Here is a 23424-nt window from a genome sequence, read left to right as displayed (position 1 = left end):
AGAGAGGACCTTGGGCCCCTCTCATGGTGGACATACACCCTGGCTGAAGTCTTGGCCCCAATGAATGTTTTGAACCAGGTGCAACAAAAATCAATACTACATTTTTTTTCTCAAAATATATTTCCCTCACAGTACTAGGGTTGAATTCAGAACCTTTGCACCAAGCTACACCCACAGTCCTTTAAAGTTTTTTGAGATGATCTTGCTCAGGCTAACCTGGAACTTGAGATCCCCTGTCTTCAGCTCCCATGTGGCCACTCCAGCTGTTTTCTTCTGTTTTTTTGTAGGACTCCTTGGTTTTGACTGAATTTTCTGTTACTTATGAATGAGTTGCGGTGCTCCGCTGGGGAATGCTCAGAGCAGAGTATGATGGTGCTTTAGTGCGCCCCCTTGACCCATCCCTCTCTGCTTCCTGGAGCCCTAGTATGTTTGGATTTGAAGCTTTCAGCCTTAAGGGCTGTCTCCTTTTGGGCTCATTTTCCCCTCTGCACAGGCCTTTTCTTAGTCTTTCTGTCCGCCCGCTCTAGACTTGCCCTTCTGTGCTCCCGGTTACCATACATATATATTTTTTTACCATACACATTTTGAAAGCTAAATTTTTATGTGATCCAGACCCCTGCTGTGATTTTGGCCTACTGATTTGGAGTTTCTACTGAGACACTCAGAGGTGCTCTAAGCTGAACTTTCCAATGTGAATTTCAAAGTGTTCTATGTTTCATGAAGTGGTTCTATCAATGTGTGTGTGTGTTTTTTTAATCAACTTTTGATTGAGGCCAGACCTTTTCTTTTGGTAGTTGGTGTTTTCTTTTGTTTGTTTTGCTGTGCTGTGCTTGCAGGCTAGTTTTGAACTCACTGTAGCCCACACTGGCTCAAACTTGCTGTGATCCTTCTTCCTCAGCCTCCTGAATGCTGGGATCAGAGACGAGGGCCACCATACCTAGTAGACTTTCTTTTTTGCAGCCAGAGTCTTGCAGTGTAGCTCAGGTGGCTTTGAACTCACAGTCCCCCTGCCTGAAATCCCCGTGCTAGGCTGAGGTGGGCTCGTCCTTCTCTGAGGTCAGACTCCTAGCCTGGCTCCTCCTAAGAGCATGTTAGCCTCTTTCTAAATGGTTTCCGCCTTCAGTTTTGTTTGGTGTCTGGGGACCAAGCCCAGGGCCTCACATATGCCAGGCTGCTGCCCTGCAAGAGCTGCACCCAGCCCGCACTAGATTTTTTTCTTCTTACCATTTATGGTACTGGGGATTCACCTCAGGGCCCTGTTTGAGTTGTAGCTCCATCCTTTTTCTTTTTTCTGAGATAGGGTCTTGCTGAATCTCAGGCTGTACTTGCACTTGTGACCCTTCTGCCTTGGCCTCCCAAGTAGCTGGGAGCTTGGTCCAAGTCACTTGGCCTCCCAAGTAGCGCCAGCACACCTGGCTCCTCATTCGACTTTTATTAAGAATGAAGAACAGGGCCAGGGATTTAGCTCAGCAGCATAAGCACCTGCCTGACAAGCATGAAGTCGTGAGTTCAATCCCTGGTACCCAAAAACAAAACAAACAAACAAAAGAATGAAGAACAAATACAGTTTTAAGGCCTGGCATAGTGGTGCACTCTTGTAATTCCAGCTGAAGCAGGACAATCATTGCAAGTTTGAGACCAGCCTGAGCTATAAAGTGAGCTCAAGTCCAGATTGAACTGCTTAGTGAGACCCTGTCTCAAAAAAGACCCCCCCCCCAAAAAAAAAAAAGAAGAAGAAGAAAGCTGTCACTGGGCAGGGTGGTACATACCTGTCATCCAGGCAGAACAGGATGGGAGGCAAGTGGAGCGAAAGTTGGAGCCCAGCCTAAACAAGTAAGAGACTCAGTAAGACCCTGTCTCAGATCTAGAAACTAATGGTAATAAGAGAGACAAGATGCAGCTCCGTGCAGAGGCTGCGGTTCAATCCTCAGTGCTTCAAATGAGGAGCAAAAACAGAGGCTGTGCAGGGTACATGCCTGTAATGGCTGGCCTTGCGGAAGGCTGAGGTGGGAGATGCATATATTCAAAGCCAGCCTAGGGAAATCAGCAGGACTCTGTCTCAAAATAAGAACATTTTTAAAAGGACTGAGGATGTGGCTCAGTGGTTAAGAGCACCAATTCACTGTAGTGCTAAATAAAGGCACCAGATCTGTGGAAAAGCAGCACCACTGTGGTAAGTGCCTGAGGCCCACCTTATAACTCAAGAAGTCACTGTTACTATGAGCAGGTCCTGCACCTCTGGGTGACAGCCTCGTCCACAGCCTTTTTCCTGGCGGTAATCGTCAGCTTGATCCTTTCTAATTCTGTCTTTTTGCTGTATATGTATCCCTAAGCAATATAAACTCTTATATTCTTTCCATAACAGCTAGAATTGTCATTTTCTTTCTCTCTTTTTTTTTTTTGGTACTAGGAATTGAATACAGGGCCTTTGAACTGAGCTACAGCCTCAGCCCTTTTCATTTTTGAGACAGGGTCTTGCTAAGTTGCCTTTGGAGGCTGAGATAGGAAGATCTCTGAGAGTTGGAGGACAGCCTTGGTTATATACTCAGTTCAAGGCTGGCCTTAACTAATAGTAAGACCCTGTTTTTTTTAAAAAAAAAAAAAATCCACATGATCTAACCAAAGAGATATTTTTAGCATGTACTGTGACTGACTCCTTGCCTCCAGGGCAGGTCTTTACTCTTCCTGGCCTCCTTGAGTGGCACCTGCAGGAGTCTTTCTGTTCTTCCTAAGATAGTTTAGGCACACCTTCAGAGGTACTCTTGTAACCTGCACTTACCTTTTGCTTGATGCATCTCTGTTTTCTTTTCTTTTCTGTGGTGGTGGGGATTCAATAAAGGGGCTACTGAGCTACATCCCCAGCCCTTTTTCTCTTTTATCTTGAGTTGTTTCTAAGTTCTCCTATGTTGGCTTTACTCTTGAGATCCTCCTGCCTCGCTCTCTCCAGTGGCTAGGGTTACAGGCGTACCACCAAGCCTGGCTGGGATTTACTAGTTTGGTTGTTTGGGTGATCCCTGTTTCAGCATTTGTGTCGAGTTGGGAGTAATGTCTGTCTGCACAGCCCAGATCCGTGGCTCACTCAGGGTGGGGTTTTCTGAGTGCTCCCCAGGCTCTGTGGTTGCTGGCTGAGGTGAGGTGGACAGTGAGGCTTCTGTGCTTCCTTTGTACCTTGTATAGACACAGAGCTGGGTGAGCATTTGGCAGCTGTTGCCTGATCTCACTTTACAAGGCCAAAAATGCAGCGGTGGGGTCTGCACAGTGTGGAGACCCGGAAGGTGAGTCCAGTGGACTCATGCACATCGTCAGATGAAATGAGGAAACTGAAGGTTAGTTCTTTGACTGCCATATCTACTTCTGGAACTGATTCCCCCCCCCCCCCCCCCCCCCCGTTTTCTGGGCCAACTTGGGTCAGTATAATTACTGTCCTGAGCAGCTTTGGCTTTTATATATTTACATATCAAAGGTGACATAGACAGTTCTGTAACTTGAGAATTTTACTTAATCAGCTTTTTAAAGATTTTGTGGGGCAGTACTGGGAATTGAACCTAGGGCCTTCACACTGAGCTATATCCCTAGTCCTTTTTTATCATTTATTTTGAGACAGAATCTTGCTAAGTTGCTAAGTTCCCCATCTCAGCCTCACAGCATGCTGAGATGACAGGTGTGCACTGCCAAGATAGTTTAAAGTTGCTTTTGCTTTTGAGAGAGTAGATTGCTTCAGCTGGCCCTGGGGAACCCAGGGCCTTGAACATGCTAGGCAAGTGCTGTACAGCTGAGCCCAGCCCCAAGGTCAGTTTTTGAGTAGGTAGTGCATCATGTGGTGCAAGATCTTAGAGGTGGGAAAGGGTTGGTAGTGAGCAGGGCACATCTGTGATCCTGGCTACTCCAGAGCTGAGGCAGGAGGGTCCCAAGTTCAAGGCCAGCCTGGGCAGACAGGTTAGGGAGACTCTCAAAACGGATACGCGGCAGAATGAAGAGTAAGCCACTCTCTTCTCTTCTCACTCAACCACCCTTCTGTTCATTTTGGGGACAGGTCTGGCAACTTGCTGTCTACCCATCAGGCCTGGAGTGCTGGGGTTACAGCCAGTGACACCTCAGTGCTTTAACTGCAGGTAGAGGATGCTCAACAGTTACAAGTTCTGGGGGCTGGGGATTTAGCTCAGTGGCATAAGCACCTGCCTTGCAAGCAGATAGTCATGAGTTCGATCCCTGGTACCGATAAAAAGGAAAAAGACAAAAAAAAAAAAAAAAAATGTTACAAGTTCTGTTTCTTTTGCTTTTTATTTGTTTTTGCCCTAGGGTTTAAAATTACATCTGTATGGGGGGCTGGGGATTTAGCTCAGCAGCATAAGCACCTGCCATGCAAGCAGGCGGTTGTGAGTTCAATCCCCCGTACCGATAAAAAACAAAACAAAACAAAAAGCCCCAAAATTACATCTATATGAGCACAGCTTCTTTTTTTTTTTTTTTTTTTTTTTTTTTTTTTCTGGTCTTTTTCGCTTTTTATCGGTACCAGGGATCGAACTCATGACTGCCTGCTTACAAGGCAGGCGCTTATGCCGCTGAGCTAAATCCCCAGCCCCACAGCTTCTTAACATAGGTAGTAAAATGCAGGTAAGTGGTTCCTGCCTGCAGTAGTCAGTGGTGGGTTGCAGTTTAGCTAATCTCCAAAGCCATAAATAGCAGAGTACTTCAGACTGCACATCCATCTAGGGCCATGTTCGAGTGATTAATGTGACTCCAGAGAGATGGGCCTATTGAGTCCATACTGAATTTCATGGGCCTACTGTTCCTGCAACAGAAGAATCCCTGACAACACAGGGAGCTGGGGATGTAGCTCAGCAGTAGGCGCCTGCCTGGCAAGTGCGGAGTCCTGAGTTCAATCCGCAGTACCAAAGAGAAAAAAGAAAAAATTAATTTCGAGCCGGGTGTGGTGGCTCATGTCTATAATCCCAGCACTCAGGCTGAGGTAGGAGGATCCTTGGGAGTTTGGGACTAGCCTGGGCTACAAAGGGAGCTCAAGGCCAGCCTGAGATGCATACAGACCCTGTCTCAAAAAAAAAAAAAAAAAAAAAGAAAAGAAAAGAAAAACAACATGGGCTCCTGACATCACAGAGAGACAGGGAAGCAGTGGTTAGGGTAGGTAGAATGCCCCTGCAGCATTTTCACATGTCCAGTAAACCATTTTATAGAACTCGCCTGTAACTAGGTTCAGCAGTATGCCACTGTTGAGTGTGGTGGCACATGTCTGCAATCTCCACATTTAGGAGACTGAGGTAGGAAAAGCACTGTGAGTTTGAGGCCAGCCTGGCTATGTAGAGAGCTGAAGGGTGGTCTGAACTACATGGTAGACCCTGTAACAACAACAACGACAAAATACAAGTGTATTGTCTGTAATTTCAGCTGCTTAGGAGCCTGAAGCAGGAGGATTGTGAGTTAAGGGCAGCCTGGGCTGCCTAGAGAGTCAAAGGCCTCAGTGTATAAAGTCAGGGCAACACACACACACACACACCAGAATGCTGTCATCCTCTGACATGGGTGTCTTTTATTTTTTTGTGATGCTGAGAATGGAGCCCAGGGGCTCATGTGTGGGTGGCAAGTGCTCTTTTACTGAGCCACACTTTCAGCCCATTAATACACCCTTGCTTTCCTTTCTTTCAAGTCAAAGAAAAAAATTGTTTTACTGGTTTTTGAGTTTGGGCTTTTTGTTTGTTTGTTTTTTGGTTTTGCAGCAGGATCTCATTGCTAAGTAACTAGGGTGGCCCTGAATTTGTGATCACTGCTCCATCTTCCTGGTAGCTGGGAGCAGAGGTGTGAACCATCATCCTTAGCCTGATACATCCTTAAAACCTTAGAACCACCCTCTGGATCCACTAGCCTGTATTTTACTCTGGAGTGCAATTTTATGTAAATTCTGTCTTGCACTCCTGTGTCCAAGGGGATGAACTGAGTATACCAAAGAGATTGTTTCATCATATAAATACTAAGCTCTGGACTCCAGCTAGCAAGGCTTGGGTATCACATTTCCACTCTTCTGTGATTCATGACTTAATTAGTTCTGTAGGAATGTGTGCAAATTTTATGAAAGTTGGACCCTAACTTACTCTTAAAAGTTCTCAGAGGGCTTTTGTTTCATAGCACAGCTCTGCCAGCTCTGTTACTGAGCGTTTATTATAGGAGACACTGAATAGCAGCAGAAGTGTGCTGGCTGGTGGGTTCCCACTTGAGCAGATTGGTAACCAGCAGTGAAAGGGACCCAGGTGGGAGTCAGCATGGTACTGAACTGCTGGTCTAGAGCTGACCTGTGTGCCTTAGGACCCAGGACTGTTTCTGGGTCCAGCAGCATGGAGCAGGGGGCAGACATATGCACTTCAAAGCTCTGTGGTGTTTGTGGAATTGCTCATCGTTTCAGGCTGGCAGAGTGGGTGCCTGGGTGCTCACTGGAGAGCGGCCTGGTGAGTGAGCAAAGTGAGTGTTCTCTACCAGTCCCACACGGGTCCTTTCTGGGACTCCTTTTGTCTGAGGATCAAAACAAACCAACGGCTCTGTTGTTCTTTTAGGCAGAATCTTGTTATGCATCCCAGGCTGGCCTCACAGTCATAGTCTTCCTGTCTTGTTTGTGTGCTTGTGACAGAATCTTGCTGGGTGGCCTCAAATTTGCACCTCATATGCTGAGACAGGAGTGCTACCATACCAGTTTAAACCAGTGGCTCTGAGTGGATGGCAGCCTTTTTCACGGGTGGGGGGGACCAGGAATTGAACTCGGGGCCTCGTGCTTGTCAGGCAGGCACTATGCTGCTGAGCTACATCCCCAGCCCCATTTTAAATAACCAAAACCAATATACATATATGGTTTTGGTCCTAAGAATCCAACTTAGGACCTTGTATTTGCCAGGCAGGCACTTACGCTGCTGAGCTATATCCTAGCCATGGAAAGTGGTCTTTCCCCTGAGGGCATCTGACAGTGCTTTTGGCTGTCAACAGTTGGCAGAGGCCAGAGGTGCTGCAGGCTTGCTGTGGCAGTGCTGGTGAGCCTACCGCACTGTGCTGTAGTGGGCTGACTGTGTCACTGAGGGCTCTAAAAACTTCGTCAGCCCTGCCCTGTATGGAGCAAGACACCCCAATAACCACAATAGAGGACCATCCCAGCCCTAGGGGACTGGATCTTGTCTGTCAGGTGGACGTAGGGGACATGGTGGCCTTTTAGCTATTTAGATATTTATTTTTAGCAATACTAGAGATTGAGCCCACAGCGGACATTAACATTTTCAAAAACAGCTTTACTGAAATATATTTCATATACACTATAGCTCACTCATTTAAAATGTCTAATTTCATGTTTTCAGTGTATCTACAAGGTTATATAATTATCACCAAAATCAATTTTAGAATACTTTTATTTCCCCTCAGGAGAAACTGCACACCATTGGTAGTCACTTCTCATTTTTTCACTAGGATCTTTATTCATTCATTTTTGTAGTATGGGGGACTGAACCCTGAGCCTATGCCCCCAGCCCTTCTTGTATTTTTTAATTTTGAATCAGGGTCTCCCTAGATTGCCCAGGCTGGGTCTGAATTTGCGTTCCCCCTGCCTCAGCTCTCAGAGTACTGGACTGACAAATGTGTGACACTATACCTGGCTCATTTGATTTTGTCTGTATAATTTTGGATTTTTTGTATACCACTGTAGACAGTTGAATTATATGAGTTTTTTTGTTTGTTTTTGTGTGTGTGTGTGTGTGTGTGCTGGGGATGGAACTCATGACCTCGCGCTTGCCAGGCCGGCGCTTAAGCCACTAAGCTAAATCCCCAGCCCCAAGATTCTTTTTTTAAGACAGGCTCTCATGTAACCCAACTGGCCCTGAACCTGACCATCCTCCTGCCCAGTCCTGAGTGCCAGGATTCTGACATGTTGTGTGCTGGCTCACTAGGTCACACACTTGTGTCCCCTTAAAGTCTAATGGGCAGGGCCAGGGCATTCTTTTTGATTGAGGGCTCAGTGTGTAGCGCTGGGGACCTTGCAGGGGGCCTTGGACTGCCTCAGCCTCCCCAGGGGTTACAGGTGTGTGCCACTTCGCCCAGCTAAGGCTCTCGGTGAGGACTGCCTGAACCCGCCATGCAGAGCTGCTGGCCACGTCTGCAGAGCTGTCAGGCGCCCTGTGGAGCTTAAGCATTGTAAGCAGAGTTGAGTTGGAAATGTGTGCTTATTTTTGTCTCAGCTATGTTCATTTCCCAGGTTGGGCATTGCTCAGAGCACTGGGCTGAACAGGGCGCAGCTTGCCTGGACACGTGTCCCAACAGCATCGTTGTGCATGAAGACAGAGCCCCTCTGGCTGCCTGAACACCGCCTTGTCCCTGCTGCACTCCCCTCCAGCCGGTGCCCGGATGCTCTGCAGCCCCGGGAGCGCGGCTCGCTGCCAGAGCAAATTGGCACTTCAGCTCACAATGTGCGTTTCATTTCCTCCTTGCTTGACAGAGCCAAGATCTGAAGCTACTCTCTTCCCAGGAGGTTTTACAATTTGATTCACAGTGAATTACGTTTTGTGTTTCCCAAATATTGTCCATCATCAGGAACTCTGAAAATAAATTGTTTTCTTGTTTGGAACACATTGATTACCGTTTGTAGTTAGCTGTGGGTTCTTTTATTTAGGAATTATCACCAGCCAGTTATTAAACATCTATTAGCACTCATGTGGAATTAACTTCCACTTAAAATGTTCCAGTTACACAGAAATGCATTGTGCACCCTGCCATTGACTTCCCACCCAGGCCAGGCTTGGGGTCCCAGGATGAGCCCAGACTTGAGACCTGGTTTCAGAGTTGCACTGAGTCAGGTTGGGATTCTGTAGTGGGGGCCTGCTGTGGACGCTCTGGGGCTGCAGATGCTCTGGGGTGATCATGTGTGGGAAATGTCTGTCTGAAAATGTGACATCTTGTTTTTGTTTAATTTTGCTGCTGTTACTTTGCTTCCTTCCTTCCTGTTCTCAGAGTGCTGAATTCCACACAGTTTTTCAGTTGTTTTTTGTATTTTACTGTGCCAGGATAATTTTATCAAATGGTAATACAAGGGATCTTAGAAGCCACTTATTTGATATTCTCCATTTATTTCACAGATGAAAATGTGGAAAGAAATAACATTTTTGAAGTGCCTGGATCGCATTCCAGAATTAAGTTTCTTGGCTAGGAGTACTTGCTCTGTTTTACAAAGTTTAAGGTTAAGAATCACTGTTCTACAAAATTAATTTTAGTTCATCCTCAATTTTAGTTTTGTTTAGACAAGAAATTAAGATTTTAAAATATAGGCTGCTTTATTAATGGGTTTTGGGGCTCACTTTTTAATCAAGAGATTAAAAGTTAGCTCCAATCATTTGTATTTGGTCATTGTATTTACAAAACCTTTAGAACTCCTCTACTTTAAAAATTTTATTTCCTGGTTCTTATGCTTTAGTGCAGATTAAAAAATGGTAGGAAGATCCAGAGAGGATGGCAAAGTGGGATGCCCAGGGCCTCCCAGACAGCTGTTGCTCCGAGTGTGCCAAGTGCTCTGGGACCAGGGTTGTAGGCCACACCGCTTCGCAGCGCAGCGCAGGCGGCTGTGTGCACTGGGGTCAGAGCCCACACTGTCGCCTCTTCCAGGGGGACTTTTTTCTCCCTGCCCTTTCTCTGTTCTCCCCATTTGAGAGCCAGACATTAAACACTGGGATCTTCAAAACTCTGTGCAGGGGAAGGATTTAGGAAGTGGCAGGCGGTGTCTGCCCAGGGGAAGAGGCGGCCGCAGAGTGGTGTGTGCTCAGAGTATGCAGCACGCAGGTTCTTGGCAGAGACAGCCTATAAGAGGCGAGTAACAAAACCATACATACAGTGCCCCAAATGAACAAGCAAGCAAGCAGTAAAGTCTGATTTCTGGTGCTATTCTATGTTAAACTTAGTTGTCCAGGGGCTTTTTGTTTTTGCAGTACTGGGGCTTGACCCAGGCCTTTCACCCTGAGTTACATCCCCAGCCTACTTTTTATTTTGAGACAGTCTTGCCCGTGCTGGGCTCAAACTTGCAACCTCTTGCCTCAGCCTCCAAGAGTTCTAGAATTATAGGTATGTGTATACCACCATCAATAACAACAAGAAGTCACAAAGCATACAAAGAAACAGGACTAGAGCCTATTCCAGGAGAACAAACAGCAGGGCATGGTGATGCATGCTTGTAATTGGAGGGTGAGGCAGGAGGATCATTGTGTTTGAGGTCAATCTGGGCTATGTAGTGAGACCCTGTCTCAAAAAGACAAAAACAACAGAAGAAGCAAAAGTGAACAATCAAAACCCAGGGGAGTCATCGCCCATAGAAACTGTCCCTGTAAAAGGCCTAGGAGCAGAGCTGCCAGACAAGGTGTTCAAGAGTGACAGCCAGATGTGGAGAAGTCACGGAAAGGGTGTCGGAACCAGGTGGAAGCAGAGATAGAAAACCCAACCGGCGCTGAAAACGTTTCTCTGAGGCTGGGAGTGAGCACAGTGACTGCAGTAACACACTCCAGAACCCAAAGGCAGAGTCACGCAGGCAGGAGAGCCCCTGGGCCTGAAGCAGGACGGTGGGCTTCTGGAGGCCGAGGGACTAAAGGAAATGAGATCCATGGACAGAGTCCTGTGGGCACGCGCAACATGGGCACCAGGTAACAGGCAGTGCTGGAGATGGCTTGAAGGAGAGGTGGCTGAGACCCTTCCAGCCCAGAAAGGCAGGTGCGGAGAGGCGTGGGGCTCACGTTTCCCCCCAGACCTGTTGGTGGTGCTGGGGATGGAGCCCTGGGTGGGCATCAGGCAGGAGAGACCCTCGCTGCCCCCAATGGCTTCTTGAAGCACAGAAGCTGTACTCTGTGCCGTGCGGGCAGGAGCCTAGGAGGACCTCGAGCCAGAAGGTGAGGCCAATGGATTCAGCAGGGAAACTATCTGCCAAGCACCAGATGTCCTGAGAAACTCTGCAGAGGTAAGGGGAGATGGGGTACCCCAGATGGACAGAAGGTGCCCTGCCACAGTCCAGAGGAGTCTCCAGAGGTGAAGGGACAGGCCCCAGGTGCTGCACTGAAGCTCCGTGAAGAAATGAAGATTTCAGTAAAGGAAGGAAAGCCAAGTGTGGGGCACCTACCTGTGATCCCAGCACTCCAGGAGACTGAGGCAGAAGGGTCTACAGTGTGCACTTCAGTGTGGAGGAGGCGTAGCTCAGTGTTAAGGCTCTGGGTTCAGCTTCCAGTACCTTTAAAGGAAAGAAAAGCTGGTATCAGTTGAGCCTGCTGGCTCACAACAGTGTTCCAACACTTGGGAGTCTGAGGCAGGGGGGTTATAAGTTTGAGTAGCATCTGTGTAACTTAGACTTGTCTCAGAATTAAAAATTTTAAAAGATCTGGTGGAATGGCTGAGTGATAGAGCACCCATGTTTAATCCCCAGTACCACACATTTAAGTAAGTATAGCAAGTATCATACCAATGGTTTGTGGGAGACTCTACTCTCTCTTTTTTTTTTTTCCTCCCTCTTGTGCTGGGATTGAACCTAGGGCCTTTGCACTGAGCTACACCTGCAGCCTTTTAAAATTTTCGGACAGGGTTTTGCTAAAATGTTCTAACTGGCCTCAAATTTTCAGTCCTCCTGCCTCAGCCTCCTGAGGGCTGAGATTACAGATGTGCAGGACTTTTATCTTCATTGTTAGTTTTTCACAGCTGGGGCCGGGACCCAGGGCTTGGCACAGGTTGGGACCATTGCCTGCCATGGCTCTGCGGCCCAGCCCTTCCTGTCTCTCAGTCCATCAGTGTCCCAGGGTCACCTGCAGCTTCTCGTGTGCTCAGGAGGCAGCCGTTCGTAGGCTCCCTATCTGCCGGGACGCACCGGTCAGGTCAGCATGGCGGTGTCTGGGCTGCTCTGCCCTTCTGGCTGCCCAGTCGGTTCTGTTGTCACTGCCAGGGCTTGGGTGTGGTGAGGACACACCCTCGAGGGTCCTCAAGCGTGGACAGCAGGTGTGACTTCCCGCGGGCACGGTGTGGCCAGGACTCATAGAACACATACATGGGGCCCAGGAGCTCTGAGCGCTTCGCCACAGCATCCCATGGAGCCCTGGCCGCTGCAGGGAGGCAGCCCTGCTGCTGTCAAGGCCGCTGTTCCTTGTGTTCCATTTCCTGGTGTTTTTGGGGCTCCCCATCTTGGGGCTCTGATTTCTCAGGGTACAGAATCCCGGAGTTTTGGCAGGGCTAGGGATCAAACCCAAGACCTCAAGCCTGCTAGCAGCTGCTCTGCCGTGAGCTATGGCACTACCTGGAGTCTGGGTTTCCCCCGGACTTCAGTTTTTTCCCGGATTTTTCTGGGGTTGTCCCGTCCTCCCTGGCTTCTGCTGTTTCTCCTAAGCATCTCCAAGCTGTTTACCTGCGTGGTCGCTGCGGGCTGCATCACCCTTCACTATTGATTTTAAGCAGTTCGGTTATAGTGTGCTGTGGTGTTCTCTGCTTCCTTTTTCTTGTACTTGGCATTTTAAATATTTCTTGTTTGTGTGTACAGTTTAATCAGATTTATGAACCCCTGCCTGTTATTTCTGCAAACCCTTTTCTGGAGTGCCAGTTACTTGTATATTAGTTCTCTTAGTCACTTTACAGCTCACTGATCCCCTCCCCCCATTTCTTTGTCCTCATTTTATTCTGGGTATTTCTGTTACAGCATTTTCAAGTTTACCATCTTAGTGTCTAAGCTCAGATGTGATTTACATCTCTAAAAGTTTACTTTTAGTCTTTAAAGATGTTTCTATGTCTCTGTTTGTTTTCCTTGCTTTGCCTTTCCTCCTTCCGTTTTTCTTTCTCTTTTCCTCCCCTCCCCCCCCTCCTTGCCTCTCCTCCTTTCCCACCCCTTTGTCCCTTCTTCCCCTCCCTCCCTCTCTCCCCTCCTTTCCACACTACTAGGGATTGAACCCAGGGCCTTTGCACTGAGCTACATCTCTAGCCTTTTTTGTTTTGAGGTAGTCTTAAGTTGCCCAAGGGAGCCTTGACTTTTGATCCTCCTGCAGCCTCCCAAGTAGCGGGGATTCCAAGCATGTGTCACCACGTCAACCATGTCTTTGTAATTGTTCTAACCTGCGTCCTGAGAAACCAACTGATGTGCTTTCCATATAATCTTCAGAAATACTGAGTTCTAATATATAGAAAAATACATTAATTTTTTATCTTGTTAGTATATAAGTGACAGAAAATGTTTGTTTGTTTTTTGAGACAGGATCTCACTAGATAGATCATGCTGGCCTTGGACTCACTATGTAGCCCAGGCTGGCCTCCAACTTGCCACCATCCTCCTGCCTCAGCCTCCCGAGTACACCACCAGGACCTATTCGATAGAAAACTCCTAAGAAGAATTTGGGGCCTGTAGTAGTCAGGAGTTACAAGGAGAACTATTACATACAGGACACATAATTTATAGTATTATTTGTAAGGTGATCCAGGAAGTCACATACAAAGAAAGTGCGGGAAATCTGTCTACAGACTAAAGACCTACAGAATCCAGCCGAGGGCTTGGATCCCATGGCAATAACCTGCATGAGTTCGGCTGAAAACCTAGAGCCTATGACTGTGCCTCCCTTGAGTCCAGCCGGAGGCCCAGAGCCTGTGACAGTTACTCATGCACGTCTGTTTCATGGATCTGTACTGGGAAGGCCAAAGGTCAGCAGTGGAAGCTAGAAAGTCTGTGCCAGTGAGGTGAGGGTTCTGCCCTGGAGCCAGGAAGCAAGGCTCAAAGTTAGGACCAGGGCTCCTCCGAAAAGTACCACAGTCATCCTCAGTGACGAGGTCCTGAGCTCTGATGATGAGAACAGCTAAGTTCATATCAGGAAGCCAGCATAACAGTTTTCTCCTGGAGACTGAACAGCACACACCTTCCCCTCTGGAGCCATTAAACAGTGCTCAAAGTGGGGACTAGAGCTCTCCCAAAATGAACCACAGCCATTCTCAGCAACAGGGTCCTGAGCTCCTCTGATAACAGCTGAGTTCATATTAGGGGAGCCAGCATGTCAAACTCCTCCAGGAGGGAGAACCAACAGCTCCAAAAAATGCTTAGGAGAATCCACAATGCTACTCTTCCTCTTCAGGTCTCCTTTTTATGCCAGCAACAGTCCTCAGGTGGACATCCACACTTGGCACTGTGCTGATTAACAAGTTGACCACCAGTTTTCTATCCACCACAGGGCCAGTGAGCTAGAGAGCTCTTTTTTTTTTTTTGTCATTTTCATTTTTATCGGTACTGGGGATCGAACTCACAACTGCCTGCTTGCAAGGCAGGTGCTTAGCCACTGAGCTAAATCCCCAGCCCCCCCCCCTTTTTTTTCTGGTACCAGGGGTCTCACTCACAGCCTTGCACTTGTCAGGCAGGTGCTTGTGCTGCTAAGCTAAATCCCTGGCCATGGAGAGCTCTTCTTAGCATATGTGAGGCCTTGGGTTCAATTCACAGCAGCACCCATGCCCCAAAATAAAATGTGGGGAGGAATGACATAATTTATTGTTATGCTGAGACCAACTAACTGCTAAAATTTTGCTTTCTTTTTTTTTTTTTTTTTTGGTACTGGGAATCAAACTTTATGACTTCCTGCTTACCAGGCAAAAATTTTACTTTCTTGTGCAAGATGAGGTAGACTGGTATCTTCACTTCTTTGGAAAATGCACTTAGAGTAGCACATTTGTTTCTCCTCAGCATTGTTGTGTAAGCTGATGTGAGTCTCTGGAGTGTGAGTGTGCATCTGGTGGGGCTGGCGGAGATGCTGTGCACTGGCACGACACCGGCTGCTACTGCCTCTTGCAGGAAGCAGGGATCCCCGGAGTGGACAGGTGCTTGCCGGACCCATCTTATAACCCTCAAGATTTCAGTTTCCTGTCACAGTGGCAGATGCCTGCAGGGGATGCTTTAGGGATGCAGTGTCGCTCAGCCCACCACTGGAGCTCATGGGTCCTGATGGTGCATGACACCATCCTGGTGGAGATCACGTCACCAGGCAGAAAGCTGGAGAGGCTCTGGGATTGGGGACTGTGTTTCTTTGTGGGCGCTGTCTCCACAACCGGAGGACTTCCTGCCAGGCCACAAGGAGGCCTTGCAGGTCACCTGGACCGCAACATATGCCAGGCAGACATAAACCCTGCTTTCCTCCTAAGCCCTGAGCTAGCGTGTTTCATCCCCAGAATGCATCTTCTTGTGGGCCAAGGAGAAAGGAAATATGGTGACCATAGTGTTTTCACAGTGCCGTGATTTCATGTGCTGGGGATGGAATCAAGGGCCTCATGTGCTAAGCAAGTACTCTAACACTGAGCTGCATTTCAGTTTGTTAAATTAACTATTTCATTTTATTTTTTTGTAGTGGTACGGATTTAACTCAGTACCTTGCATGTGCTTGACAAGCACCACCGCTGCGCCCTCGGCCTTTATTTTAAAGTTTATTTTGATTCAGGGTCTTTCTGGCCTGGATCAAGGCTTTTCGCAGGCTGGCCTCTGTTTGAGATCTTTCTGCCTGGCCTCCTGTGCACCTGGGATTAGAGAAATGTACCATCATATCCAGCTGTATGTCAGCTTCTTTTAATGTTATTGGTTTACTCTTTTTTCCCCACAGAAAGAAAATGAAATACTCCATGTACCTGCTACATACAGAGGATCAGATACTCAGATTAGTTTCTGCCCTGGGCCATTTTGTGGTCTAGAGCATAAACTCTCCTGACACAGTCCAGAGACTTCTAGGGGCTGGGAGTGGGGTGCTATGGCTCTCCCAATAACCAAGGAGCCAGGCTGCAGCTGCCACCTTTCCCAAGCCTGCAGCCTTGCCAGGAGAAGTGGTGTGTGTGTGTGTGTGTGTGTGTGTGTGTGTGTGTGTGTACAGCCTGCAGCCTGCAGCCTTGCCAGGAGAAGTGGGGTGTGTATGTGTGTGTGTGTGTGTGTGTGTGTGTGCAGCCTGCAGCCTTGCCAGGAGAAGCGGTGTGTGTGTGTGTGTGTGTGTGTGCCCGTGCAGCTGCCCTCGAAAGCTGCAGGCCTCTCACCAGGCAGAGCAGAGCCGTGTACGAGGGGTTAGCATCGGAGCTAACTGCTCCAATGTTTCCAGGGCCATCACTGCTGAAAAGGTTCTTGGGCAAGGGGTGGCTGAGGCCCAGGTTAGCTCTCCATGGAGAAAGTAGGAGAGGAGAGACCCTGTCTGGATACGCAGGGTAAGTTCTCTCACAAACGGCTGGGCCTTCTAGATTTTGGCTTGCTGGAAAATGCATTTCAGGCCCCAGGGGTAGGAAAGCACTGCCTGCAGGGAGTTGGCAGGTATGAATCACTGTGGCACTCCTCACCCTCGGGTTGCAAACGAGGCCTGCAGCTGGGCACAAAGGCTGGGGTGTGTGTGTATATGTGTGGAATTTGGAGCCCAGCCTGGGCAGTTCAGCATTTTTGGATACCCCAACTCATAATAAAAAAGAGTGGGGTCAGTGCTCAGTGCCAATGCCCTGGATTCAACCCCATTATAGCCAAAAAGTGTGTGGGAGTATCGTTTACTTTGGTTTGTGCGTTTTATAACTTGTAGAATGTTTGTGTGTTACATTGTCTACTGCAGATATTGATGCTTACATCCAAGTAGAGCCATGCACTTTCCCCCATCACTGAGTTGTACCCCCAGCCATTTAAGACAGGGATTCACTAAGCACTAAGTTGTTCAGGTTGTTCACTAAGCACAAACTTGTAATACGCTTGTCTCAGTCTTTTAGAGAGCTGTCAGTATGTATTATTAAACCTTTTTAATAACAACTAGGCATGGTGGTGCTCACCTATAAAGCCCAGCACTCAGGAGGCAGAGGCAGGAGGATCCCTGTGAGTTGGAGACCAGCCTGGGCTACATAGTGAGTCCAAGGCCAGCATGAACTGCAGAGCAAGACCCTGTCTTTAAAAAAAGCAAGCAAAGCTGGGCCTGGTGGCTCATTCCTGTAATCCCAGCACTTGGGAGGCTGAAGCAGGAGGATTGTTGAGAGTTGGAGACCAGCCTGGGCTACAAAGTGAGCTCAAGGCCACCCTGAACTGCATAACGAGACCCTGTCTCAAAAAGATAAAAAAATTAAAAAAGCAAGCAAGCTTTATTGAACTACTGTGGACACATAACATGCATGGATTTCTTTAAAAATGATAATGGAGATTGAATCCAGGGCCTCCACCCTGAGCTATATCCCCAGCATTTCCCATTTGTTAAATTTTGAGGTGGGAGTGTTCACTTAAGTGGCCCAGGCTGGGTTTGAACTTGCAGCCTAGCAGCATGCTGGGACTGCAGCTTTCCACTGCACGCCCAGCAGGGGACTGTTTGGAATTTTGTTAAGGGTAATAATGGAGGAGGTGGTAGGTGAGGAGGAGTGAGGCTCCCTCCACCATGGCCTATTTATTTATCTGGAGCCACAGTATGGGTGCAGGTGTTCTCCTTCTCTGACTGTGCTGTGGTCTATAAATCACCTCCAGCTGAGCCCCTATCCTCCAGGCCAGCTGTGGGCCGAGCTCAGCCCAAAAGAGGTGCTGGCAGTGGGAGCGGGCTGGTCTCTGTCTCAGGACCTTGCCGCAGATGCCAGTGAGCCCCAGCCCAGCCTGTTACGGTGACTTTCCTTGGGTGCACACAGCGACCTCAGAGCCCAGGGTCCCTGCCACACAGCTTTTCCCACGCACGTGTCTGCTTGGGGACTGGATGGCGGCCAAAATCCTCCCTCCTCTGCAGTGACTTCTGTGACAGTAGAGAACTTGACTCCCCCTAGTGACTCTCTGGTGCTCTCCAGGGAAGGAAGCTCGTGACCTACTCTCCTCTTCCCTTCCAGAGGGAAGTTGGGAAAGCTGCATTTCTCTGAGGCGCTTCCAGGTGACGGGCGCTCTGGGTGACAGGTAAGTACACTTCCGCTGTGGTTTGCAGTACAAACAGGACAGGGCCCGCACGGGACCTCACACATATCTTTTTTTTTTGGTCTGTTGGAGACAAGGTCTTTTTGTAGTTCAGGCTGGCCTTGAGCTCACCAGCCTGGGCTGGTCTCAAACTCACAGCGATCCTCCTGCCTCAGCCTCTGAGTGCTGGGATTACAGACGAGAGCCACCACTGTTTGTTTTTTGAGCCAGGATCTTGCTCTGTAGCCTAGACTGGCCTTGAATTCACTGTGTAGCCCAGGCTGACCTCGAAGCTCCTCTTGCCTCAGCCTTCCAAGCCCTGGAACTAGAGATGTGCCACCACACCTGGTTTTCAAACGTTTTATGTAATGTTTGGGTTCTTGGGTTCTTGACATAGACCTGAGAATCTCAGGATAAAACTCTGTAAAAAAAGGCTGTTTTCCTGGGTATGGTGCCACAGCACTGTAATCCCAGCTACTGGGGATTTGAGGCTGGCTGACACCTTAGTGAGCCTTGTCTCAAAACACAAAGCCCCTGTGTTTTCCTGGCATGTGGGAGAGCCTGAGTTCTGTCCCCAGACCTGCAGAAAAGAAAACCAAATGCCATTTACAATGTTTGGCCATTGATTAGATCAGCTATCTTCACCCCAGACAGAATGCAGGCATGGCAAAGGGGGTAATGTTTGCTGTAGGAGCCTGTGCCATGGGCTTCTAGGAGAAGCCAAAGTCCATCCATACAGTGGAGTTGGGGTCTCCTTGCTCCTGCTCTTCCATTTTGGGCCTGGGCTGTTGCCACACGCCATCACTAGAACCTGTGACATGGTACCAGTGCTCCAGAACTCGCTCTTCCTAGGGTGGGGCAGGACCGCCAGGATGCGCCTCCTTTCTCCTCTGTCCCTTGAGGCTCTGTCGATTCATGAAACTATGCCACACATTGAAACCTGCTGCTGAGTCCAAGCTGTGCCCCTAGTGGTGAGGAGCCCTGGCTAGCTTTTCCAGCTAGGGAAGGATGTGGAGGCAAGCCGGATTCCTTGGCCCTGGGAGCCCAGGGGGCAATGTTGGAAGGGGGCACATGCAGGCAGGGCCTCCTGAGATGCAGAGATTGAGAAGGATGCCAAGATTTTAATCCTGCTCGGGCTGGGTATGGCTCAGTGCTGGCCCTGCACTCCCATCCCCAGCCCCCAGTGCGGAGTTTCATTATCTGTTGATTATTTTTCCCCTCCTCACAGGGCAGAGCGGTTCAGCCACCATGAGCTGGAGCTTCCTGACACGCCTGCTGGAGGAGATCCACAACCACTCGACCTTCGTGGGGAAGATCTGGCTCACGGTGCTCATCGTCTTCCGCATTGTCCTGACGGCGGTGGGGGGCGAGTCCATCTACTACGACGAGCAGAGCAAGTTTGTGTGCAACACAGAGCAGCCAGGCTGCGAGAACGTGTGCTACGATGCCTTCGCACCGCTGTCGCACGTGCGCTTTTGGGTGTTCCAGATCATCCTGGTGGCCACGCCCTCTGTGATGTACCTGGGCTATGCCATCCACAAGATCGCCAAGATGGAGCACGGTGAGGCCGACAAGAAAGCAGCTCGGAGCAAGCCTTATGCCATGCACTGGAAGCAGCACCGTGCCCTGGAGGAGACGGAAGAGGACCACGAAGAGGACCCCATGATGTACCCAGAAATGGAGTTGGAAAGTGAGAAGGAGAATAAAGAGCAGAGCCCGCTGAAGCCCAAGCACGACGGCCGGCGGCGCATCCGAGAGGACGGGCTCATGAAGATCTACGTGCTGCAGCTGCTGGCCAGGACGGCATTCGAGGTGGGCTTCCTGATAGGGCAGTACTTCCTGTACGGCTTCCAGGTGCACCCCTTCTATGTGTGCAGTCGGCTGCCGTGCCCCCACAAGATTGACTGCTTCATTTCCAGGCCCACTGAGAAGACCATCTTCCTCCTGATAATGTACGGTGTCACGGGCCTCTGCCTGCTGCTCAACATCTGGGAGATGCTGCACCTAGGGTTCGGGACCATCCGGGACTCCCTGCACAGTAAGCAGCGGGAGCTTGAGGAGCCGGGTGCATACAGCTACCCTTTCACTTGGAATACACCCTCCGCTCCCCCTGGCTACAACATCGCTGTCAAGCCGGATCACGTCCAGTACACAGAGCTGTCCAATGCAAAGATCGCCTACCGGCAGAACAAAGCCAACACAGCCCAGGAGCAGCAGTACGGCAGCCGCGAAGAGCCACTCCCGGCCGAGCTGGAGACACTGCAGCGTGAGATCAGGCTGGCGCAGGAGCGCTTGGACCTCGCCATCCAGGCCTTCCACCACCAGACCCACCTACCAGCTGCCAGGGAGAAGAAGGCCAGGACTGGCTCCAACAAGAGCAGTGCCAGCAGCAAGTCGGGGGATGGGAAGACGTCAGTCTGGATCTGACCTAGGGCCTCTCCAGCCTGGCTGCTCAGCAGCAGCTCGGCACCACAGCACCCCAGCAGCGGGCTGGTGGTGGGTGGCAGCAGGCTTGGTCTGCGGGGCAGGCCCATAGAAGAGGAGGCACACGTGTTCCTGGGCCACTGCCACCCGCCTGCCGCAGGGACACAGGTCTTCGTCCTGAGGGGAAAGGTTTCAATCATTCTTGTGGAGCAGTTTTGTATGTACAGTATTATGGCACTTTTTTTAAAACATAAAAACTTTTTTGTATTTGCCCCTTGAACTACTGTAGTTACTTTTTTATATTAAAAAAGAAATCCTTACCAGGAAATGCCCAAGAGGCTGTGTCCCACTCTGTTAGGCTGTGCAGTGGCGCTGGGTTGCAGCCGCGCTCACCGCCTCAAGTGCCTCCTACAGACTCTGGCCTGCATCGGGGGAAGCAAGGCCTTGCCATCTGAGGATACAGGCTGCACGTCCCTGCAACCAGAGCTATCGTCATCCTTCCAGAGGCCTCAGAGGGGTCCCTTGCTTGTTTCGGAGCCCGGCTGCCAAGGGGGTGCACCCCACTTTGCCTTATTCATAGAGAGCTGCCCTGCAGTGGACCCTGGCAACACTCTCACGAGAGAAATGCGTGACTGCCTAGAGCCCGTGGGGCAGACCCAGGCCCTCTCTCATGCTGTGACCCTCCAGGGGCTGTGGCTATGGTCTCACTCAGCCAGGCATCCTCCCAGCCCTGTGGCCACCCAGGGCCTCTGCTCCCTGGGGTTTGTGACCAAGTTGCTGCAGGCCAACTCTGACCTTACAGTTCTGGAAGTACTGTTGTCTGTCGCCTTTATGAAGCACTGGTTCTCCGTTATGTAAGATATCAGAATATACCCTTCAAGATTTCCATGGTTTCTATCAGTCTGCATTTGTTGCTTACGAAAAAATTTTTTTTAATCTTTTAGTCATTCGTACATTTTTTTTGTTTTTTGTGTTTTTAACCTTTAGTGTGGAAAAGTTCTTGGGGGCTTTTATTTTTGTTTTGCAGTATTAGAGAATGAACCCAGACAGTTCGTACCACTGAGGATAGCCGTGGCCTGGGTCATTTAGAGCCGAGATCTCACCAAAGTGCTGGCCTGGAATCGCAGGTCTACACCTCCGCCACTGCAGGTCCCATGGGCATCTTTGGACCTTGAACTCAGGTGAGACAGGATGCCAGACAGGGATAGGCAAGGTGCGATCGAAAAATGGGAACGACTCTGTTTTGTGTTTAAATTTATGACAGTGAAGGGCCCACAGTCTTCTCCCCAGAAGTCCTTGGCCTAGGCTGTCAGGGCGCTCTCCCCAGTGTCCTGGCTGCCCACCTTCTTGGTTGATCCAAACCACTTCCCTCTGCTCATTTTCACTCGGGGAGGAGCCAGGGAGTTGGTGCCAAGGGCTGGTTTCTCAGCTGCCCCTGCCAGGGACAGACTGGGAGAGACCAGAATGGGTAAGGTCAGGATGGTATGGGAAGCGTGTGTCTTTCCCTGTAATGGTAGAGATTTAAATATTTATGGTATATTTTGATCACACCTTTACATGCATAAGTGGTGGGAGTCGGCATGTACCATGTCCTCCAGTTGCGGTGGTTCACATGGAGATGCCTGCTCCAAGGAGGCCGTACCCCATGGCCCACAAAAACCACTCTTCCCGCACTGCTGCCCACCCAGGACCTGGGGAGGCCTGGGAAGCCTGCGCAGAGGTGGGAGGGCCCAGTGGAAATGCAAGGAAGTTCCGGCCAGGCTGCGCAGGGAGTGGCTCATTGTACACTGCGCCACGGGCCGGCTCCAGTCCAGTTTTCGAGAACCGAGCTGGGACCTGGAGCCCATGGCCCCCTCATCACACCCTGTGAGGCCTCCATTCTCTGTGAAGCTTTAATTCTGACTGACTTTGTGCCCCTGCCGCCTTCTCTTCACCTCTCTTCAGGCCTGTAAACAGAGGCGTCTCCAGCACCAGCTTCCCTGCATGGCCAGGCTGGAGCATTGTAAGTTCAGGCCAGCCTGGGCAACTCGGCCAGAACCTGTATCAAAGTAAAAGAGGAGCGGGGCTGTAGCTCAGCCCCCCTGGATTCAGTCACTAGTACCATAAACAAAAGCTTGTCTGTGTCCACTCGACCCGTCACCAGGCTCCACAGCGGGTGAGATCCCAGCCACTCTGACACATGGAAGACGACGGTGCTGAACTTTTGTCCAGCCAAGTTTGGCAAAGGCCAGAAATGTTTTCCTAAGGCTGCCGTAGTCACTGCCTTTAGCACCAAGGCCATTCCCTCTGTGAAGGCCACACCTGACCGATGCTCCCGTGTAGAATCCAACCCCCTGGAAGACCCAGGCCCCTGCACTGTGCAGTGCAGTTAGGAACAAGATCCCAGCCCACCTGTCTCTCACTCAGTTCCCACTGACTCCCACACTTCTGTGTTAGAGGAGCAATGCAGAGCCATGTATGGTGCTGCACACGTCATCCCAACCTCAGGAGGCTGCGGCAGGAGGATCACTGAGTTTGAAGCCAGCCTGGGCTACGTAATGAAACCATGTCTCAGAAAAACTTCAAAAGAAGAAAACGTAGCAGGGAGCCACATTCGGGAGCCGAGTAAGAGGCCCATTCCGCTGTGAAATTGATGGAGATGGAACCTTTCCAGCTGGGCTCCTGGTCCAGGGGGCTGTGAGCTCCCAAACCCCAGCTGCTGTCCTCTGACAAGGCTCTACCCTCAGCCCGATCGGGCTGGCCCCAGCCACTTCCCTTCCTAGTCTGTGAAAGTTGTGTGAAGACCCAGGTAGCCTGGCCCACCTTGGGGAACACGCATCCCAAATACAGTGGAGAACCCCCGCTCTGGCTCTGTGTGTCCTTTCTCAGAAACCCCGCATGAGCCTCTCCTGGGGCGGAGGGGAGGACGATCAGGGCCTCCCTCAAGCCCTGCTGCTAGTGACCCCAGAGGAGGATGTCACCTGCAGGAGGCCAGATTGGCAGTAGCTGTTTGGTAATGAGCCAGTGTGCTGTTGGAGCACTGATGTGGGTGCTGAGTGCGGATTGCTCGGCCGGTTGGTGGCACTGCACAAGGGCTGGCCCTGAAGAGGCTATGGCGATGGCCAGACCCAATCAGTGCCCTGCCT

At 49.9% G+C, this 23424-nt stretch overlaps 1 protein-coding gene across 7 annotated transcripts in view; it reads left to right on the top strand.

Moving 5' to 3' along the window:
- Positions 1–23140, top strand: part of Gjc1 (gap junction protein gamma 1) — a 31360-nt gene extending 8220 nt beyond the window's left edge. For 2 of the 7 annotated variants that reach the window (XM_063251718.1, XM_023563304.2), the window contains exons 2-4: positions 8237–8447; positions 17815–17878; positions 19104–23140. In XM_063251718.1, the coding sequence (XP_063107788.1) occupies positions 19124–20302 (1179 nt within the window). In that variant the 5' untranslated portion in view covers positions 8237–8447; positions 17815–17878; positions 19104–19123 and the 3' untranslated portion in view covers positions 20303–23140. Of the gene's footprint in view, positions 1–4566; positions 8448–17814; positions 17879–19103 lie in introns of those variants that run through there. The other 5 variants (XM_013148149.2, XM_005001881.4, XM_063251717.1 and 2 more) reach the window with 4 other exon arrangements.
- The last annotated feature ends 284 nt before the right edge of the window (positions 23141–23424 follow it).

This window comes from Cavia porcellus, unplaced genomic scaffold (assembly GCF_034190915.1).
Source record: "Cavia porcellus strain 051 isolate PalLab524CR breed Dunkin Hartley unplaced genomic scaffold, mCavPor4.1 scaffold_6, whole genome shotgun sequence".
NCBI classification, from domain to species: Eukaryota; Metazoa; Chordata; class Mammalia; order Rodentia; family Caviidae; genus Cavia; species Cavia porcellus.
The sequence above is the reverse complement of the archived record's forward strand: the minus strand, read 5'-3'. Positions and strand labels throughout refer to the sequence as shown.